Source organism: Apteryx rowi, unplaced genomic scaffold, assembly GCF_003343035.1.
Source record: "Apteryx rowi isolate R43461 unplaced genomic scaffold, aptRow1 scaffold_95, whole genome shotgun sequence".
Taxonomy (NCBI): domain Eukaryota; kingdom Metazoa; phylum Chordata; class Aves; order Apterygiformes; family Apterygidae; genus Apteryx; species Apteryx rowi.
Window position 1 is genome coordinate 2,253,430 of NW_020451260.1, and position 22,029 is coordinate 2,275,458.

A 22,029-nucleotide genomic window follows, 5' to 3' on the forward strand; every position below is an offset into this window, starting at 1 on the left:
GCTCCCTTCCTTTTAGTGGTTCACAGARGTTGTTGATATGAAGAATTCAGTGGCTGTTGTTTAATTGGTTTTTTTTGTTTTTTTTTTTAATAAGCTACACTGGCTTCAGATTTGCTGAGATGCAGTGGCACCATTAAGCCAGACAAAATGCTTTGCTTTGCCTGATTTTCAGAGAAAGGATAGAAAATTAAAACCACTTTTATATGAAAAAAAATAAAATAAAAGCAGAACAGATGAGCGTATCTTAATCAAAGATGCAAAWTGAGGCATTTCATCATTTGCATGAAATATCCATATTTATAGATCGCTGATGCAAACGGTAGCACAGAGGCCAGGTGGCTCTGCCGGGCTCCGCCGTACCCCGTCTGCGGTGCAGGAGAGGCGGTGCACCTTGCCGCCCCTGGCCGCCAGCGTGAGAGGAGAAGACAGCCATCGCTTCCGAACGAGCACTGCAGATAGCTCTTGACGACGACGACGTCTTGCCAGCATGAAATATTTTGCAGTTGAAAGCTATTTCGGGCTGTGCGCAATTTCTTTCCTGTGTCGTTAATGTCCATCAAGGGATCTTTTTGATTCAATAGTCCTTGAGCAGCATGGCCCTGTACTTAACTTGCTGTTGGCGAGACATAATCTAGCAACGTTTGGCCGTTGCTGTACTTCTGTTCTCCTGCACTGTCTCATGCTTCTCTGTACAAGAGCACTGGAGCTCCACTTTACGGAGAATCATCCACAAATCTCTGCTGAGCAACAGACCCCTGGAGTATATTTGTCTTTCTGCAGCTTTCCTAAAATAGTGGCAATTGGGGACAGTGATAACAAACTTTTTACCTTTTAACACTGGAAATGAATTAAACTTCACTGAGACTGTTTCAGGCCCTGGAAAAAGACCTGTTCAGTGCCTCCAACTGATGCAATGCAACCAAATTTTCCTGAATGTTGGTGCAAAGTTCTTCTCAAACTTTTCGATCATAATCCAAGCTCTCTCTTTAAAGACTGTTAGATGTTACTTGTATTACAGCCATGTCTAGAGACGTAAAGGAAGATCAAGCCTGTGCTATGTCTTATACAAACTCAAAGGAGGGTCTGGACCCGAGACTGTGGATAGACTCTTGAGTTTCTGTAGTTGAACCTGGGAATTGCACTCCAGCCTGCTATTCCTGGGAAGTGCTCTGGCCACTAAACTACTTAAACTGTTCAGGTTGGACCATTGGCCTTTCTGAAATGAGGCAACTGTCCATGGGATGTGTGAGCCCATCACTTTGTCATGGAGGTGCTTGTTCCACCTAGTAGTCAGCTCCCATCGGGGACAGAGGTGCTGCCATTGCCAATCTGGACTTCCCGCGGGGTTTCGCTGGGACCGAGGAGCTTTGCCAGAACGGATCTGGTGATAGCAGAAGCTGTAATGCAAGCGCCATGACAAATATAAGGTCAAAGAAGAGACATGCTGTAAACAGGCTGCTGCCGAGCGTTTTTAAAATAGTGGCTTCGGACTTTGGGATATAAATTCTGTGTCAGTCCTGTCTGACATGCATTCATCTTTGTTTTATCTGGACCTTTCTCCCTGCCCCAGAAATCTTGCAATATAAATAGGTAAGATAAAGAATGGGTAGGAGATATATTATTATGCCATTTTATAGGAAGGAAATTGAAGCATAAAAGCATTAAATTATTTATCCAAGCTCCCTCTGGAAGTCTGCGCAAGAGCCAGGATTGCTGTAACCCGTCTTTCTTTGAACTGTTTCTCAAAATAAAAGGTTGGGATTCTGGCTCTATTGAAATCAATAGGAGTTGCTTTTTATTTTTGTGGATGCTGTCATTTCACATAAGTGCTTAGCAGGGCCTCCAGCCGGTGTAAGTGTTCTTCCATTCAGAAAGGTTTTCCTTCTGTTTTTCAGACCTCAAACAAATGGAGGGCATGTTTGGRCACACAGAGCCACATACATTTTGCAACAAAAGCTTGTTTTCTAAATGAATTTACCTCATTGGCTGCAGCCTGTTTCTTCATTGGTGGCATCTTATTATTTTAGTGCTCATGTTTACACCCCATATTGGCTTTCAAATAAATTATTGACGTGAAAGAATTCTTCATAAGTTTTGATTTTTCTTAGATTTTCTCCCCAGTGCAGATGGTCACAACAGACCTACTCCCCCCTCCATATACGGTCTTGTGGCTTTCCTGCCCCAAGTGCAGCCCTTGGTGCTGTGCAAGAAACCATTTCACGTATTTCTCTCCGAGTCTAGTAGCAGGACTAACGGCCAATAAATTCCTCAAAACAGTTCAATTCCTACAGTCAGGGCAAAATTCTTAGAACTGTGCACTGTGATGTATGCTGAATATTTTTGAAAATCTGTCAATAAGCATGAGAATGGAAATGCTGGGTACTGAAGATACTTTTTAATGTCTCTGCATTAATTAAGAACCTGCACAGGAGCTGAGCTTTGTCTGCAGCTGCCACTATTTTACAGTTATCTGGTCAAGCATTTCTTTGTGGAGAAGATAACACCATGCCCCCACCTGCATCTTGTTCCGGACTTTCTAGAACTTCCTTTGCAAGGAGATCATTTCCCCCCAAAAAAAGGCTTGGCTTCTATTTTGGTTTAATTTTTTCTTCTGTCACAGATCTACTGAATGACTCTGAGCAGGCCAGTGACACTTGGACATCCTATGCGCAATGTTTAGAAAGAGGATATGAGTGATTCCTCTCTTACAGCTGTTCTGAGGATCCATAGTAATGTCCATAAAACACTGAGATCTCTGCAAGGTGACAGTGGGAAGAGAGGAAATAGTAATGAATTCCATATCTAAGTTTGTCACTTAACCCTTCTCACTAAAAATATCCTACAAAACAAATATGCTTTGTATGTCGCTTTGCTTTACCTCTACTATGGAGTCGTGTCATCCCTGGAAATCCAAGAAAGCTGCTGTATGAACAGTAAAAAATTTTGTCTTCCGGGGGAAGTCAGGGAAGGCAAGCAGACAGAGACATTTTTGCAAGGAGGATGCTTTGCTGCAGCAGGAGTGGTACTCCAGTGAGGAATGTTATATGTGAAGCCCCAATGAAGAGAAGTAATTTACTGGAAATTGTTGTCCTTCAAATAGGTCAAAAATATAGCCAGGCAAGGTCTATGTATTCCCATCTAGTTCTGTAATTGTCCTGAAACAAATATAGCCTTCTTTGCAGGCACTTTCAGGGCACTGTCACTAGGAAAACCAAAAAACAGCGAACCGTGAGGCCTGCCATGGAGCCTCCTGGGTTGGCAGTAGTGCAAGGAAGGCTTGGTGTGATCCCTACTCCATGTATGCGCTCGGGGGTCTCTGGCTGCACACAGATCCCTTGAGTTGTCCGTCACACCCATTCCTCTCCCTGAGCTTTGGAGGCCTCTGCCCATCTCGGCCTCTGAGTCCAGTTGCTCCTTTCCCAGGCTTCTGAAAAAGGTCGCAGTAGATGAACGGAGGAAGATGTATTTCCAGATCTCCTGCTGGGAGGCAGTAAAGAAGGCCCTAAGGAGGCAATTTCCTTTCCCTGCAGAATTCAGAACCGAACCACCGGCATGATTTGGTGACACAAAACCTGGTCCCCATGTTCCTTAACAAAACTGGAGGATATTAGATTAACGCATCCGTCTGTGGCATACAACTGGGCACCATGTGAATAGGTACAGAAAAAACTAATGAAAACCAGAAGATCCTTTGAAAATATAAATGACAGCTCCTTCCAAAACCCGAATCCAACACCAACTCTTGTGGAGAGCACTGGAGGCATCCAGAGTAGTCCTGCCAAACAACTGTCATGTCTTCTAACCATGCACAGTGCGGGGAAGCAGCGTTTCATTATGTTAATAATTACCCTGCCTGCAGGCTTTCTGAAGCTGCATCCTTCGGTACGGCATGGCACCAGATTTTAATGAAATATCGTTAAAGCTGTTAACTACAGAGAAAGKGGGGGGGGATCAGAGACGTAATCAAAGTATGCACTCTATTATCAATAACTGCAAGTGGCTTCATAAATGTTTTACATTCAAAATGTTTTCGGTGCAGATCAGCACAGAACCGGCTGTTTAAAAGAAAAGTGAAGTGTAATAACAAGAACATTTTAATCGTTGCATCTCATTATAGAGAATGAATCACTAGGAAAAAATGTTATAAAAGAGCAGCTTTCATAAAGGAAATGGCTAGCCTGGCACAGAGTTTGAGACCAAGGAAATATAAGTCAGAATTAAGAGGCATGAGATAGGATGATTGTTTATTTTTAGTACCRTGCTGCAGAGAAAAGGAGGAAGTAGAGAGTGAGATGAGTTTGGCTTAGTGAGGTTGGCTGGAAGAAGATGATGCTGAATTTGGTAGAAAAGGAAAGGCCAAATCCCATAAAGGACTTAAAAGCAACAATAAAGGACTCCACCTGAGACGCTGCAGTGATGCAGCTCAGGCACTTCAGCCCAAGCTCCAAATTCAGACTCCTGATACGGTGCATGGGAAGAGTTGGGTGCCTCAGAAAGGCAGTCCAAGAAGTACGCATGCTTAGCCAGGAGTGCTTGGGGCTATCTAGGAAACGTTAAATACGATCCCGACCAGTGCTTTGGCAGTCTGTGCTGCARAATGTGTACATCTCTATCATGAGGTAGCCTGAGTCTTGTGCCTGTCTCACCCGTGCTTCCTACATGGGGGATGACACCCTGGCTCTCTGGCAAGGGRATCCAGGCAGGGCAAGAACAGACCCAGCCTCTTCTTAGGCCGGTTTGTAAAATCAGCTTGTGCTAAGTAGGATGGTAAAACCAAGCCTGCAGTTGGGCTAAAATAGTTTAAAAAGAGAGGATGGATAGCTTTTCACTTAGGTTACAGAGTCAAGATGCTAATCCCAAGCTTATATGTCTACAATATTTCTTAAAAAAAAAAAAAAAAAAAAAAAAGAGTAGGGATAACTGGTTTTATTTTCCTTATAAAAGCTTGGTGGGGAGTGCTCTCTCCTAGGAAGATTTGATGCGGAGGTTTAATACCCTTTTTTTAAATGCCCCCTTCTATCTGAAGGGATTCAGCGCATGAACACTTTGAATGGTGCTCTCTGTATCGGAGCATCCTGGCTATTGAGCTGGAGGTTCATCTGGACGGGTGGGTCTCCACTCTCATGCTTGAACATGAAGCACAAGGCAGCAGAAATCAAGACCCCTGGGACCGGAGGGAGAGAAAGCAAGTAGGGCTGTTGATCCTTTTGCCACATATCTGGGCATTCAACTTCAAGGAGGTGTTTGGCCTCTGTTTTCTTGTCCAAGGGCTGCAGTACATACTTATGCATCAATGAACCTTAGAGCCCGAGACCTCAGCCCATCAATAGTTTGGAATGAAAGGTCAGTCAGTGTCTTGTGCTAGAGCTAAATGCAATGTTCTTGATGTGTACTTAACCCTGCACATGCCGGAGAGGTCCCTCAAGGAGTTTAGGTGCTTCTCCCCTGAACTCTAGCAGGGCTGAGGTCTAAGTTGGGCATGGCAGTCCTGGGTGTGTGCAGAAGGCAGAACTTCAGAAACTTAAGAAAATTTCAGGCTTGAGAGGGCTATTTAGGATGTTGAAGCAGTTGCCAAGCAATTTTTGACATAGTTGCCCACAGTCCTATTTTAGGCACTGGCATCTTTGTTATATCTTATTAAGTGTTATTATCAAAATGTTACKTGAACAATAGCAAAGAGGAAATCAATGCAAGAAGAGCAAAGGCTCATGAGAGTAGAAACTGTGCTCCTGCACATTGCAAGGCYAAGCTGACTACGTGCACATCAGATTTTACGCAGCTGAAACCAGTGGTCCCAGTACCAGCGTCTCTGAAGAAGGGAACGCGTTCCCTGCAGTACTGCAGGGCTGGCCCTTGGGACGCCTACAGCAGATCAAACGTAAGGACCCTGCGAAGAGCGCGCTTGCAGCACCGCCTGCGTGCAGCTGTTTACCCCRTTGCGGCAGGATCGGACACCCCGAGTGACAGCTAACATTAGTAGTTACAGAAGGGCAGTTAATGTGCATTTCTAGAACTGACACTGAAAAAAAGTAAAGCATTTGACCATTTCTRGCTTGGGGCCCGATCCCCTTTCCTGCTACTGAATAGGAGTAATTCCACCAAGTCGCCCGATGGTACAAAACTGGCGTTTGCGAGAGTAGCATCAAACTCCTGGTGAGCAGTTGCCGTAGCTCGTATTTCGGGAGAAGTCCGAGGTCCCGGAGCAGTCTTGGGGGGAGCAGGAGGACATTCTCAGAGGAACAGAGGTTTCTGGAATACGTTTAAGCATCATAAAAACAAGAGAACTTGCCATTCTTCTGGCCATCCTCTTTCTTCTTTTCCTTCTTCTTAGAGAGGAATGCTGTTAATTGTAGAAGACTGACTTTTATAAGAAACACGGTTTAATATCCTGTTTTAATGGAATGTAAAACAGTCCTACAGCCTCTCTGCTATTAAAAAAAAGTATTTAGGAAAAAGATTTAAAACTTCATGCCAATTTTCACTAGATTATTATTTGACAGAAGGGATCAGGAGAGATTATTAAATGCTTTGCGCTGAAAATATTGAGAGTTAAAGCACATTAGAACGCCTGTCGGAAATACTGAAAGACAATGAAAAGGAAAGCTGGAGGAAGAAAACAAAAATATTTTAAATAAGTCTGTCTATGCTGCAGCTAAACTTGAGGTGGTGGGTGATGGAAGACTACCTGTGCGTTGCTGATGCCCCCCCCGTTTGGGAGCCTCTTGGTAATTCATAGCTCTGCGGCTGGCGTCTGCGCGAAGGGACCGAGCAGCAGAGCGCAGGGTCAGCCGCTCTTTGGCTATCGCCTCTCACAAAACAGCTACAGATTTACCAAAGAGAGCCGTTATTGTAAAACCGCCTGGTAACCCGGATGCAACTGTGCAGAAAGCCTGTTGCAGGAGCAATTCTGCTATCCGTCGGCTGCACAATAGCTCCCGAGTTTGTTTTACGCCGCAGCGCGCTCGCTATTGAAAACARAAGGGTGCTATTTTGCGTGARAGATYTTCAGRAATCACCTTCTGCTTGGCCTGTGCGTTTTTGCCACCCRCKTTTGCCCGAGTTCRAGGTGAAGGCRYRGGGAGTCTCCYCTCGGAGCTGGGCCCCCRGCGGGAGCCGCTTCCCGGGCAGSAGCTGCGGGAGCCCCGCGCGTCCCTGACGGCTCTTAGCTCTGTTGGGATAACTAGTTTAAGCCGACAGCGAAAGCACGATACAGCTGCTGTGCAATAATTCGCGTTCACAGCGAGGCTGGAGCACGGGAAGATACAGCGTGCGTAACGAGCRGTGACCAAGCGTTGTTGCTTTCGCGGTTGTAACGGGTTGGTTTGCGCTGCCGTTTGAGGAGGAGTTAYGGGTTTCTTCACCCGCCATCGTCATCTTGTGTCTGAGCAGCCTCAGTTTTGCATTTCATAACGATCTCTACTTAAGACTAAACCTGTCACAYTGCTATATCTCAGAACTAATCAAACCAGTTAACGTTTTCAAGGAATGGGTATTTTAACGCGTTCGTTGTAGTTACTTGGTTTATAAGATGGCTTTGTTAGGGTCCTTTCGTTTTGGTAAGTGCTGGACATTGTACAAACACAAGAATATTATTTAAGAGCAAAACTGGAACTGGGTTTTAATATCAGAGCTTATAYTCCTGAGGCCTGACTTGTAAGGCCATATTTGGGTTTTTGAATCGTAGACTGGTTGAGGTTGGACGATGGGAGGTCTCCAGCCTGGCCTCCTGCTCGGAGCAGGACAGCTCTGGTTGAGAGCCAGCTGTTCCGGTGCTATGGGCCAAGCAATATGATTTTGTGGGATCAAACCCATGGCTTTTGCTCTGTGCTGACCTGTTTCTGTGACCCTTGTGGCTCTCTGGGAGCAGCGGAGGAGGCCACGTTCAGCGCGGCGCTCGCTGGCGGAGCTTTCCGCCCTTGCGCATACCTGTGTCTTTTTTTTCCCAAGTTTGTYGGTTTGTGCTGGTGAAGTGCTGTTCCCGTGGAGGTTGCTCTTTTGAGGGCGGTGAGAGAGTGATTTCCCTGCTTTTTCCATAGGGTGTCTTCACCTGGATCTGCAGCGTATCGACCATTTGTCTCGAGGGCACGAACCTGTTGCTTGCATTAGAAGCTTGGGCTAATTATTTCCAATAAATTAATATTCGAGATGAAATGCAGCCCCTGAGCCGAAGGCTTCTTGGGAGCGTTGAGATGGTTCGGGGCTGAGCAGCCCGGGGAGGTGGKTGCGTTTTGGGGAAGGCGGCATGGGCTGAGCGGTGCGTTGGGGCCCAGAGAGCRAATCGATGGTGCAGGAGCAGAGCTTTTACTCAATCAATTTCTTTTTACGCAGTGCAAGTTCCAGGGCCGGTAGAAAACCTGCGGGCTGTATCTACTTCACCTACCTCGATCCTTATTTCCTGGGATCCCCCTGCCTATGCAAATAGTCCGATTCAAGGTTATCGGCTCTTCTGCACCGAGACGGCGACTGGAAAAGAGCAGGTGAGCAGGGACCGGAGCAGCTGTGCTTTTCTTTCGGGGATGTACAAGCCTATGCTTCCAAAAAACACATCGGCAAATGGGAGGGGAAGGAGAGGAAGTGTCCAAACAACAACTGTGGCTTAGGAATTTAAAACCCATTGACCGTGGATATTTGTGTGCTTTGACAAATTTGAGGTATATCCCGTCRGGTCTCCAGAGCACGGTAAAGGCTTGAAACACGAGGATTTACATGTGCAGACTAGGCAAATGTTACACAGACCTGGTAATAATGGAGAGAGACCCTGGTTGTTGCCTTTACGGTGCCACAGACCRCAAGACCCTCTGGGAAGGAGATTGGCCCACTCAACTGCAGCACTTAGCAGCAAGGTTTAGGCCAAATAACACCAGTATAAAATGGGTTTGGGAGGTAGAAGAGGCAGCGTACTTATATTAACCATTCCCCAGCTTTACACTGAAATTTCCAAATAATGCCGAATGCCATTTCAAGACCCTTTAGATTTTCCCCTTTATGTCATGCAAAACTGTCAAGACATTGATGGAAGTTTGTACGTGTGATCCCTGGAGAAGGTAGTTTTTAATTGCTTCTTGTACCTTCTCTTAAGGCTATGGTACAAGTGTAAAATAATACAAATCCAGACTCGGAAAGATGCATTTTCTCTCCAGATTGAAAGTGCTAATAGTAAAACTTCCTTCTGATGCTGTGCATTTAATTTTGGTCCTAATTCTGCGATAAGAATATGCTTTTGTGTGGCAAGCRAGTGAGGAAGCCTTGCTTTCTGTAACCTGTAAGCAGTTCAGGCTGTTTGCACTGACCACTTACAAACTATTATTTTATAGGAATGCTGCAATAGTTGTATGGACTAGCTCTGTGGGTGGAATAAGGTTTAAATAAGTTTTTAACGGAGGACAGGGTAGGGAACATAGCAGAGTCTTGCRTTTTTTCTAAACCGACCCAGCCTACTATTAATAACTGTAATAATCACAGGCCTCAGAAATCCTGTGGCAGGTGTTTCAGTAGTCTTGCAGGAAGTTTTGTWCGGCCCTCATTTATCCCTTTGCTTGCTTCATTTTGCTTTCTTCTTTTCTCCAAAATTCCCCTTTGACCCTTTGCCTTTATTTTCTTCTTTCTTTTATCTTCTTTTATTTTCCTGCTGTGTACCTGTGGAGTGGGAGCGATTGGTTTAACCAAAATAAGTTTTCTCCTGTGCCTTTAGTAGTGCCTTAAATAACTAAACAAAACTTTGAAGCCCTGAAATCCACCGTATCCTGAACCCCATGTGAAGCTCTAGAGACATGTACTGAGAACTGAGCTGTAACAAGCAATTCTGTTACAAATTACCTTTTATACCAACTTAAATAAGGATTTAGCTTTACTTCTTAAAGAGTGAAAAGCTCGTCTCTAATCCGCTCATCCCTCGGCATCGCTGTCATACTCACTTTAACGTTCCCACGTAGTAACAGTTGATCGTTTCTCTGTGCTCAGAATATCGAGGTCGATGGGCTCTCCTACAGGCTGGAAGGGCTGAAGAAATTCACGGAGTACACCGTGCGCTTCCTGGCCTACAACCGCTACGGCCCCGGCGTGTCCACCGAGGAGATCACGCTCACGACGCTTTCCGACGGTAAGTTCAGGCCGGGAGGTCCCGGCGTGGACCGGGGGCGAAGGGAGGCAGATGCCTCCTGCAGGCTCCATTTGTCCGTTCCCATCGCGTGACGCTTTCGTCCAGGAGCCGTGCCAGTGCAAAAGCTCCTCTAGCCCTCTCTCTTTGGAAGACACAGCRATGAAATGGGAAGTTTATTAAATTTGCAGGATTCCTGCAGAGAAATATGAGATTCGGTATCTACCTGCAGTGGTACCCAGTGAGCTAGTGATCATCTCCAATGATAACTGCTTCAGTTCATTTTTCCTATATCAAATTATCGAGGTAGTGTACTGCAGTCTTTATTTTCTCCTCAATTTAGGCACAGGTATCAGGCTTTCAATAGCAAATTTTATCTGTTTTATTATAGCTGCATTTGAATAAAAGCTGCCTAGCTTTTCCTTGTATCTCAAACACTGGACTAGAAAATGTGCCTGTGTTTCAATTTCTGCTCAGTCACGATGGTTGCACTGTCATTCCTCCCAGAGCCTGCACTGTGCTTCGTGCGTCTTGCATGCTCCAAGTGATAAATTGAATTTTATTTTGAATTCGGAGGCACTTAGTTGTGTCTAATATCAAAAACTTCTACATGCCTGACTCCTGTTGAAGTCAGTGGGTCTGATCGCCATAGCTGGCTAAAACAGACATAACGTTATTGAAGTCATTTGGTCTACAAAAGTGTAAAAACCATCCAAATGAAAGGCAAATTCTCTCCGTAGGATTTGTGCATACAAAGCCCAGGATTTCTGTCAGTCAGACCGTGCTGATTTCTCTGAAGAGAGTTTTTGCTGCCAGACGGTTCTTACTATTTTTAGAAGGAAACAGAGTCCTACCAGTTAAAAGAGAATAACTGATGCTTACTGCGGGGATAAAGATTAAATGGAGTGATGAGAGTTTATAAACTAGCAGCCAGATCCAAACGCAGTTCGATGTAATTACTTCCGAAATCGACAGTGACGTGCCAGTTGTAAGATAACTGGGACCTATAATTGGAGGAAATAGAAAGCTCTAAAAGGGAAGGTTAGAAGATTTTTATCCATGCCAGCGTTTTGTTTAAAGGATATGTAAGAGATTTCAACTTAAGCTTTTAAAGTGAGCATTGCAGACAGTTTATTTTCATTCTGACAAAAATTTTAAAGTTTTTTTTCATTCATGTTAATAAATGAAGGTGTATGGGTGTTCCAGTTGCCCTGTCCTGTGTTTGGATCACTGACTTAAGGTCACTTGCATGGCAAAAAATGTTTATTTTTACCTTTGATTATAAAATCTGGGAATAGGCAAGAAATGTGCTGCTGTGGGCTTCAACTATCTATGTAGATAGGTGTTTCTGCGCCCAGAAGTGTGACCTGTGCTAAGCAGCATATTCTTGAACACTGCCCGGCATGCCAAGTAACCCAAGACGGTGCTACTTCAGCTGCAGCACGTAACACAGATACTGTTGGTACTCTCCACGCTGTAGATAGGTGCTACAACAAAATGTTGGAACAGAGAACCAGGGTGTTGGAGTTTCGTCCCTTTGTATTTACAAATTTTTATCTAATTTTATTATAAATGTAGTAACCGTCCCTTGTCATTGTGCCCAAAACAACTGAAATCGTTGCATAAGGTTAAGAATGAGAGTTGTATGTCTGATTGTTTGTCTGCCTGGTGACCCAGTACTTCCAAATGCTATGTCTGATCAACTGAAAAAATCTGTGTGAACTTCTAGGCAGCATTAGTGGAGGCTCTATAGATCTTGGAGCAAATCAGAAGACAAGGGAGGTGTCACGGCATTGCAAAGCTCTGACATTTGTTTAATGTAGCTACAGCCAAGAGCACTTTGGCGGTCATCTCTGGGTTGCACAAGCGGCTGGTGACACCCATGGAAATCGTGTCCTCCCTCACTGCCGCCCGCTCCCTGTCGAGGTGCTGGTGTCCGAATGCTCCCGCGCTCTGCAGCTCACCGCCAGGCTGTGTGACCTCGAGAGGAGCAGAAGCGGGGAAAGCACGTTCTGAAAGGGTGTTTTAGGTTGAGCATTTAGGTCCAAGCCGCTGGCCATGGGACTGCCTTGTTGGCCAGTGTCAAAAGGGACAGTGCTCTTGAGCCAGGCAGGAGTGGAGAATTCGTGGGGAATGTAAAGTGCTTCAGAGAGCGTTTCAGAAATGTCTCTGTGTCTCCAAAGGTTGAACCTGGCTCCCCAAAATTTAATTTGGAAATAAAGAACATGGGCAGGGAAGGAAGGGGCGAGGGGCAGACAGACGTGGAGGCTCGTGTGTGGGAGGAAAGCCAGAGGAGCTGATGAGTGCTGTGGGCAGCGGGGGTCTGTGAAATGAGCCCGGTATGGCATGGGGAAGCAAAGGGAGAAGCCGCTCCAGCCTGAAAAGGCACATCTGGCCGCTCTGGGTTGGGGCACCAGAGCCCTGGGCTTGGGACAGGAGTGGAGGAGTTTGAAGCCTCTAAAACAGGGACCCTCAAAGAGTGACATCGGGGCCAGCATGGAGGGGCCAAAGGAGCAAGCGGGAATCCGGGTGCCCGGGGCCAGGAGCGAGAAGGCGGGGAGTTCCTGGATCTGTCGCGCTATTTTAGTCTATGGTATTCCAGACTGTCGTTGCGATGTCTTCAGCAGAGTCATCTGCAATCCCCACAGCTCATTTGGCGCTATTATTTTACATTTGACACCTCTGCAAGCTTTTTTCAAGTGCTACTTATGTCTACCCATCTAATTCAGTTTTCCGTTGTAATACAGACTGGATCTTGGCAGAATAAATTACTTCACACTTATAATTATAAAAACAAAAGGAAAACAAGTGAAAATGAATATTTTGCATAATGTATGTAGATTTAATTCACACTGTGAAGTGTAGAACTGTGGCCCAGTACTCCACTTTGGTTTTAAATGTCATCATAAGTGAGAAAGGGAGAGATTGTTATTCATGAGCCTGAAAATTATCCTCTGCAAGTGTTTCAGAATGCTTCACCTGTCTGGGAACAAAAATCRTCGCTAAAGAGAAGGKTTTTGTGAGACTATTCCAGAAAACAGGAGTGGAATGTGGTGTATAGGTGCCCTTGTTTTGGGAATCTGTAAGAAAACAGCATTTATTTTCCTGTTTGTTTAAGCTGAAGTCTGTTCTGCAATGAAGTCGGTTGGTTCCAGCCTGCCCATGGTTCACAGGTGCCTTTCAGGGGCGAGTGGTTGGGTGTCCTCAGTGCGGTCTCTGCGTTATTAGCCAGTTCCAGTTTTGATGGCCAGTGGGTGAGTGAAGTTTGGAGTTATTCCTTCCAAAAGCCTTCTTGGAGAGGCTGAGTGGGCAGACAAGCGCGATAGAGGTCATCCTGTGGGTGACCACGAATGAAGGCAGACAAGCACAATAGAGGACATCCTGTGGGTGACCACGAATGAAGGCAGACAAGCACAATAGAGGACATCCTGTGGGTGACCACGAATGAAAGCAGACAAGCACAGTAGGGGATGTCCTGTGGATAACCATGAATGAAGGCAGACAAGCACCATAGAGGACGTCCTATGGATGACCACGAATGAAGGCACCTTTGCACTCTAGGACGTTCTTTCGTTCTGCCTTTCTCTAGCAAGCTGCCTAAAACAGCATTCTGCATTGCAGCTAAGCTTCTCTGCTCCTTCTCTAATGCTAACTTGTTCTTTAATATCTAGGAGATGTTCGGAAACTGGAATGCCGCAGGGCAAGTACAGTTAAGCAAGTGTCTGTTAATGTTAATTTTGTTCTTTCAGATCCTTCCCCCTGCCCCCAAACCAAGTGATCCACCCAAACCCAGGGCTTTTAAAGCCCACACAGCAGTCAAAGTGCAGAAGGGTGAAATGAAGGATTTGGAGTGAAAGAAGAGAAGATAGCGCTAGGGTATCTTTTCATCCTTTTTTTTCGGGGTCTACCTGGAAGCGTTTCAGTCTCCGGCACAGAGAGCAGCTTCGGCTGTCTGGAGCGGCTGGGGCAGGAGCCGGCGTTTCTCCAGCCGCGAGCGAATAGCGCAGTGGTCCGAGCTGGCGTGTGTGCATTCATCGCAGCGGAGGAAGGAGGCACCCGACACAGGGAAGCTGTAACTGGTAGAGCTTGAGTCTGCAAAAGCAAAACTTACTGCAGCTGCTTTTTTACGGCCCTGCAGAGACCGTTCCCGAGGTTAAGGCCCGTTCTGCCAGAGGGAGCACGACAAAACAGCGAGAAATAACTCCTGCGCGGGATTGCTAACAGCCTACACAGACAAGAGAGACAAAGACATGTAATCCATCCTGCTTTATAGGTGGAGAGAGAAAGGAAGGAGAAAGCCGGTAGGTCAGCGTATCCGCATCTCCCTTCCCGGCAGGTGTCGTTTCTGCTGCCGCCAGCAGTGCTGCCGCGCTCGGCTCCCCAGCCGGCAGCCCCGGCCCACGCGCTCTGCACAGCTTCTGGCCTGCGATCCCTCCGCCACCTTCGCTTGAGGGTTGGCAGGCCTCATCAGTCAGGATCAAGTGCTGGAAAAAAGTCAGAAACTGGGTTTCCCAGTTCCTGACTAGGGCTTTTGCCTCTGGACGAAAATATAACGAATAGCACTTTGCTTTTCACGACCAGCTCCGTTTAGTTTTTGCTTCGTGCTGTCTTCGTGTCCAGGTCCATGGAGATGGGCACTTCTCAAAGGGGAGCCATCTTCGGTTTTCTAAAAACTAGTCTGAAACAGAACTGAAAGTCAAAAGTGATAGAAAAGGCTTGAAGATTGGTCTATCTGAATTTCCTTTCTGCTTGTAAAAATGACAGGGTCGTTTTTAARTCTCCCTCTTAAGAGTGTGTCTGTGCTTGAGTGGATTATTTTTTTCCTGGGCGAATCCTTGGCCTTAGAGTGTATGACATGGTATATAGTTTCACAAAAAAGCCTATACTGTTATTTCCCTGCAGGTCTGTAGGCAGAAATTGTCCGTGAAGCTCTGGGATCTAATGTATAGTCCAAGAAACATACCCCAATCAAAGGGATTTAGTATGGCTCTTCAGTTCCACAAACGGCAAAACCCCAGACTTTCACAATTTACCGGATCAAGGAAAATACTGTATCTTTAATGTTTAGTTTCTGGTTTAAAATACAGCTCAGTTAATATTTGGCCAAGCTGCATGCCATTTCAGAAATGCTTTGAGCTATCATGCTTATGAATTTATCAAAATGCATTTAATCCCAGCAATTGGCAGACAGTCTTATTTCATGCTTCCTGACTACTTGATTTAAACGTAATTTATATCCATAATTATAATATGAATGCATTTTTTTTTTAGTAAAAATTAAAGATTGAAGTTTGACTTGACACAGGAGACAGCCTGTGAAGTTTTTCAGCTATCAGTAGCTATTCACGTGTGCGCACGCGAGCTGGGAGAGCAGCTGAGGCCGCRCAGGCTGCTAAAGCGTTTACAGCGGGGCATGAGCGGGACCCGTGCGGGTCCAAGCCGCAAGCGTGGACGAGCCTGATACGAGAGTCATCCTGGCTGGGAATCTCTCAGGGATAAATTCTCTTTTTGTATCACCCTGGCAGTCAAACCTCTCCGGTATAGTGAATTCCCCATAAATTATATTATCCATCTTTATCTTTTTGGAACACGTACAGGTTCATATCCACCCGCCCCGTCCCCATTTTGACTGTCATGTGGCTAATGCTAGATAAAGTGAATCCTACTCCACGTTCCAATGGTGTAATTAAGCTGTGACTAATAAACAAAAAAACAGATTTTTCCAGGTGCATCYAATTTCTTCATTTGATCAAGGCATAAAACTGGAAGAAGTAATTGTAATCTCGTAAACGCTTAGTCTGATAGAGGAATCCTCTGACTGTTGTGTAACTTGAAATACTAAATCAGAATCTCTCGGTAATACCCAATGTCCCCTCGACTGAAGAAGGAACAAGGAATAAAGGTAGACAGTATTGCTATGAAAGCGATTCTGAATTTGATGCCGGATCTCGTCTGGATTTATTTCTTGTACGATTGAAGATCTGGAAGAAGAGATGAAAATTGCATCAGTTACGTTATATATGAAACTAAATTGTGAAATGTGACAAGCAATGACCAAAGAGAAATAATCAAAATAATAGAAAGACAAAAAGAAAAATGAAGAATGACACTGGCAATTAGTATCGATTGTATGCAAAAGTAATGACAAGAGAAGACTTAAGATGGCAGCGGCTAAGGATTATAACAGAGGCTTTGGAGTTTAATTTGCTGGTCAAAAACGTGCCTGTCTGCTTTGCTTGTGGCATGGAAACGTATCATGACTCAGAAGTCACGTTCTCCTCATGACACAGGTGGGATTTGTGTCTCTGAGCCCCTGGGGACTGCTGCGAGAGACAAACCGGAGAAATCCCCCGGGCCAGCTCAGCACCGAAGGGGATCTCGCCCCACCGTCAGAAGACGACTTCATGCCCATTCGCGCTTCCCCCAGCTGTGCCCCTGGGTGGTGGCAGGTGCCCCCGACACGAGCCTGGGGAGAGGGGTGCGAGGGAGAAATCCCAGCGGAGGCGAATTGGCGCTTTAAGCAGTTGGGACTCGCTCGTAAACAAGAACAAACCTTCTCCAATGCAAACAGACTTTTCCGGAGATATCAGCCATTCACCATACCCAATTAATTCAGAAACGTCCAAAAAATATCTTACTTGCTTTTCTTTTGCCTTTTAATACCAGGTACGTTGCAGAGAGACACTTTTTTTGTCCGATATTTCTCAAAATGGGGCAACCGAGATCGAGGACATCTCCTCTGTATTACAGGGCATTAGGGAGATGGAGCGTCGTTATTGTGCTAGCAACACGTCAGATCAACTTTCCCCTGTGTTGGGCAGTATAGAAACAAATAAAGAGTAATCCCTGCACTTAAGCCAAAATAGCTTCTAAAGCTTCTAATCTGAAGAGACAAAAAGGAAACTAAAGGGTGAAACAATTTGCCCGTGGGCTCCTGGCAGGTCCTGGCAAAGCTGAGCTGGGAGCGTGGGTCCCTCAGCCCGACACGCTCGCTCCTCCCGCGCGCCCTGTCTGCTCTGATGGGAAAACAGTCCTGGATGGTTGAAGGCCAGGATATCAAGTTAGTTATGAATATTCCTTGAAAACACATCTTCAGATCAGACTGTGGCAGAATAAGCACAAAGGTCCGGAGCCTGAGCTGTCATTTTAAGGGATTTGCACCGGATTCAGATAATTGCTTGCACGGTGTCTTTCCCAAAGGCAAATCTCTGCGATTTGGAGCCTCCAGACTGAGGAACAGTTTCAGTATTCCTTACCAAACCCTTCACTGTGCCGTTGCCTCCAAGCAACGAGTTTTCAGATTATTRTGATTCAAATGCATCATTTTTTCTTTTTATGGTTCACAGAGCCTTTGTGAAGGACAACGGTATTAATGTGGGACATTGCTGACAGCGGGACATGCCTATTTAGCTGGCTGTTGTGACTTTTGCTATGTTGCCACCTGTATTTAAAATRTGATTTTCTTATTTGCTCTGACAGATGACTTAAATCGGACTGACTTAAATCCTCAAATACTAGCATGCGTCAAGGACGCTATGAAATGCTGCACTTGGGGGATTTGTTTACTGAAAGTAAACATGACTAGGAATTGTATGACCAGGGTGTTTAAAATAATCTAGGGGAGTATCCCGTATATTCATTGTTGTGATTCTTTTGTTTAACGACTGTACGGGTGCATTTCATATATTGGCACCGGTTGCATTATTTATAGATTCACAGATGTTGAGGTGGACGCAGCCCGTACATTGCAGAAGGTGCTGGGCACCAGCGGAGAGCCCGTCGGCACCGCTTGCCTCCATGGGCCAAGAGCTGCCTTCGAAATGCAGCTTATAAAGCCAGCACAGACGTCCTGTGAGCTGGACCTGCTGTGTCCTCCTGTGCGGTACAGTGCCTAGACTTCCATCCGTTCCTTCTAGCCTTGACCCCGTAAGATTTGGCCGGAATAAGGGGTTTACAAAAATACTTACGTATAGATTCTACTTGGTGATAAATGCGCCAAAAAGTTCTCCAAAAGGAAAACAAAGCTTTAGGTTGGGGAGCTGATGCATCAGGAGCTAAGAACTTATTTTTAAAGCTCTTGGCTCCTCAGCTGTTGAATTAATATTTGCCATCTGCTGGAGAAATATTCGTTTGACCAGTTCTTGCACAAGCACATTGGAAACGGAAATATATAGCGATGCAGTGGAAAACAGGAAGAAACGTTGTCTGTAAATAATTAGTTACTAATGACCTATTCAACCATATGTCTGTTAAGCATTTGCTGGTGTCCAGAGTGTGTCTYGCTGGTACGAATGTGGCCTTCGCGGTGCCGTGGCAGGACTGAGTCTCGGTGAATGAATGTGTGCTCTACAGGGCTTTTCTGTGACCATAGCTGGAGAGGACTGTGAAGTTAAAGGAATGTTTTAAATGGAAAAAAAAACTTGACTCAAAACCATTTGTTTTAATTAAGGCTGTGGATGTCAGACCATCTCATTAATGCCTCGCGAAGAATCTTTGTAAGATCATGTATTGAATAGGTATTAGACATTTAAAATTGAAGTATATTTATTAGGGCGGATATAACAAAGTTTAATTGTATAAAACCAGGGTAAGTTATAATGTGTATGACAAGTAAAGAGTCTTAATGTAAAATACTGTTTTTTAACAGTATCTGGAGACAAAATTTCCTTTCTTCTCCCCCTTAGGCATCCCAGCAAAAARGGGGCAAACTGGTGCCAACGAGAGGGGAATGCCCTGGTCTGTTTGTATAAAATGTGTTCTGAAACGCACTTATTTTACTACGTAAAAACCAGAGGAATTGCCACATGTTCTTGTTATTTCTGACCAAGTTTATAGCAAATAACTGAATTGGAGTATTTGGTCTCCCAGCAGGGAAGCTGCTGCCTGGCTCYGTAAAGGGCTCACTAATAGGTCTATCAGAACTGAGAGGAGAGGAGCAGATGCGCTTGGTTTTTATCTCTCTGGGGGACCTCTGAAGTGCCACCTGGATTATCTGCACAGTTGTGATCAGATTATAAACTAGGTGCAAAAGCTACACTCGTTTCTTTCCAAGAAGCGAAATATTTGATGCGACCTATTCTGACCCAAGGTACTAATGGCAGCGTTTCCCTTCTCTTTTTGTGTTTTCTTCCCTTTTAGTACCGAGCGCGACGCCGCAGAACGTCTCCTTGGAAGTGGTTAATTCAAGGGTAAGTCTGCCGCCGTCCAGCGGCGGCGTGCGTGTGCCGTGCCGTCCTGCGTGGCTGTGTGCGCACCCCTGCTTGGCGTAGATTTTGCATTCGCAAAGCGAGAGGTCGAGGAGCTCGCCCAGCGCTTCGCYGTGTTTCTCCCCTCCGCCTTCCTCATGAGCTGAGCTCGCCGTTTCGGTGCCTTGCTGCTTGCGCTTGTGGTGGTCGTTTCAGCAGGCGTTTTACTTCTGTTCCTTTCCGCAGGCCACAACGCCGCAAAGCCCCCAGAGCCGCTTAGTTAGGAAAAGCGCCCTCCCCCAGGCCGGGTCTCATGGATGGGAACGGTTGGGAAGCGCTGGCGAACAGGGCTCGGCAGCTTCTTGCTGCTGCCGAGATGCAAAGAGGGGTTTGCTCCTTCCCCTGCTTTTCCTGGGGCCTCGTTCGGGTGCTTTGCAGCCTGGTGCTAATTCCATCCTGTAATCACTGCRTAACACGAAAACCACGTGACGGCAGCGAGGCTCGGTGGCTTCTTGCCAGTCCGGTTTGTGACGAGGAAGGCAAGCCAGCCAAGGCTTCCTTTGCTTTTCCGGTAGACGTGGCCTTGGTTGCCAGTAATACTGCTTAGCACTTCCACATGCTGTGGCATTAGGGCTTTCAAAGTCCTTAAATCAAGCTCAGCAGATTTTGACATTGCCCGTTTACGGATTAGGAAGCTTAGTCCCTGGTAAACTATGCGCTGTGGGCACTTGAGTGAACTTCTGCTTTTCTGCTGCCCTGTCTGACTTCTCTTTTGCTTTCTCTCGTCTAAACAAAACACATTGGAGACTGAAAATACAATTAGCTGTGCATGTTCTCCTTCATTCTTTAACGTCTGGAAGTAATTTTTTACAGGTASGATTGCTTTTACTTTGCCAGCAGAATGTGTGACACCAGAGAGGTAGCTGGGCATAAATATTAAACACCTGAGCACTAAAGAGCACTTAAGACCACACCGTTATCTTTGCTGAATACCTTTATTGGAGCTATGTTAACTAGTGCCTTCGGAGAATATGGCCCACCAGGTATAACTGAGGCTATCGCAAGGTTATCTGTTTCCACAAGTTGCTGCTGTTCACATAAGACACTGTCTGCCTYGGGCTCCCTCAGGCTCYCCTGAGAGTGGCCAAACTTGCGTGYGCGTCAGGGCCGTRGAGGCAAGGCTGTTGGGGTAAATCGCCCTCCTCCGCGGGGGTTTGCTGGGCACCGGTACCTTCGTGCRCAGGGTAAATCCTCGGGGCTTTTGCAGACGCGCTCCAGCTCAATCCCGGGCAACCGGCTGTAGCCACCCCGGGTGTGTCTGTGCCTGGGACAGGCAGGCAAATGAGAAACACCTGAAGGTCTTTGGGAAGCAAAAACTTGCTTTTGGAKAGAAAAGAAGCTTAAAGAAAGTGTTGAACCACCCTTCTCCTAGCTTCTGGTTGTAAGGGTAAAGAGGCATTTCATGCTTTGCGAATTCTCAGGCCGTTCTTGTTGCGCTGTATTCTGTTACTTTCATCATTACACCATGGGATCCTTTGGAATTGCCGTTTCAATTTTTACTTTACTACTGTCGAGGTCAGAAGAATGAAGCGAAACATATTTGTTTCATTCTATTTAAATAAAACTTTGGAAGGATTAAAATAATATTTTGGGAATCTTGTAAGGAGTTCTGCGAGGACTTATTTTTCTTCTCTTGCTCGCTCACCAATTTGGATAGAATCACAGTGGAGCATCTCAGAAATTCTGCCAGACAAAAATGTTCATTTTCAGTTAGTTTTTCTAAGAAACATTGTTTGTACCTCATTTCAGTGCAGGCATGAGAAGATATAAACAGAAGCATCAAAGAACTGTGTAATCCAAATCAGCGAATCCTAGCAAAAGCATACACCCTAATCTCTTAGAGGTTCATACAGTTAGTATAAGTTAAAAATATATATATATCAATAGGATGCTATGATGTTTTACTATGCAAAATAGAACTATGTGTGAGTAAAGTCCTGATTATTTTTATCAAACAGCTTTTGCTCAGTTGTTAGGATCACTGAATAGCGTTCAAGAAGGGAATTGCTATCTGGTAAATTATAATAGAGCAATATAGTTAATCACATGCAGAGATCCGTCATACCGTGAGCATCTGCGGTAGTGAAGCCGTGTTCCTCTAGATTTTGCGGCCAGTCTATGTTTTAAGTGCGTTAGCAGCACCGGGGTCCYGGCGGGTCGGCCGGAGGGAGGCGCAGCCGAGCTTCCCGGCACTGGCCCTGGCGGCCACCTCCAGCACCCAGCCGGCCTCCTCCTCCTCCACCTGACTCCGGATCTGTGCAGGGTTTAACCCCCCAGACCTCTATGCCTCGTCTTTAAGTGGACTGGGCAGAGGGATCAAAAGTATTACCTGGCTGCCCAAGTGGACAGGTGGAGATGCACACGTTCACACACAACGTAATCTAATAAGCCTCGTTGCCTTTCAAGACCATGTTAAAATCAGAACCGAGGTGAAAAGTGTTTTAAAGAGAAGCCGTGATATTCCAGTGAGGCTTCAGCAGCAGTAGCATCACTTAAACTTAGGTGAACGAGCAGCAATTGCTCCCTGATTGCAGTTTAACATCTGCAGTAACCATAACTGCGGTTTGGTTAGCTAGAGCGATCTGGAATCGTGAGAAGCAGAGCTGTTCTCGGGTGACCGGCGATGTGGGAAAGAAATACGGGATTGGTAGGTTATATATACCACCCATAGGTAGATCTGTTGTCATT

The 22,029-nt window shown here is 45.7% G+C and overlaps 1 protein-coding gene across 1 annotated transcript in view; it reads left to right on the forward strand.

Moving 5' to 3' along the window:
• The window catches only part of DCC (DCC netrin 1 receptor), a 593,999-nt gene that overhangs the window by 421,772 nt on the left and 150,198 nt on the right, over nucleotides 1–22,029 (forward strand). Inside the window, exons 10-12 of the mRNA XM_026092248.1 lie at nucleotides 8,329–8,477; nucleotides 9,961–10,099; nucleotides 19,235–19,284. Coding sequence (XP_025948033.1) covers nucleotides 8,329–8,477; nucleotides 9,961–10,099; nucleotides 19,235–19,284 — 338 coding nt within the window. The remainder of the gene's footprint in view (nucleotides 1–8,328; nucleotides 8,478–9,960; nucleotides 10,100–19,234; nucleotides 19,285–22,029) is intronic.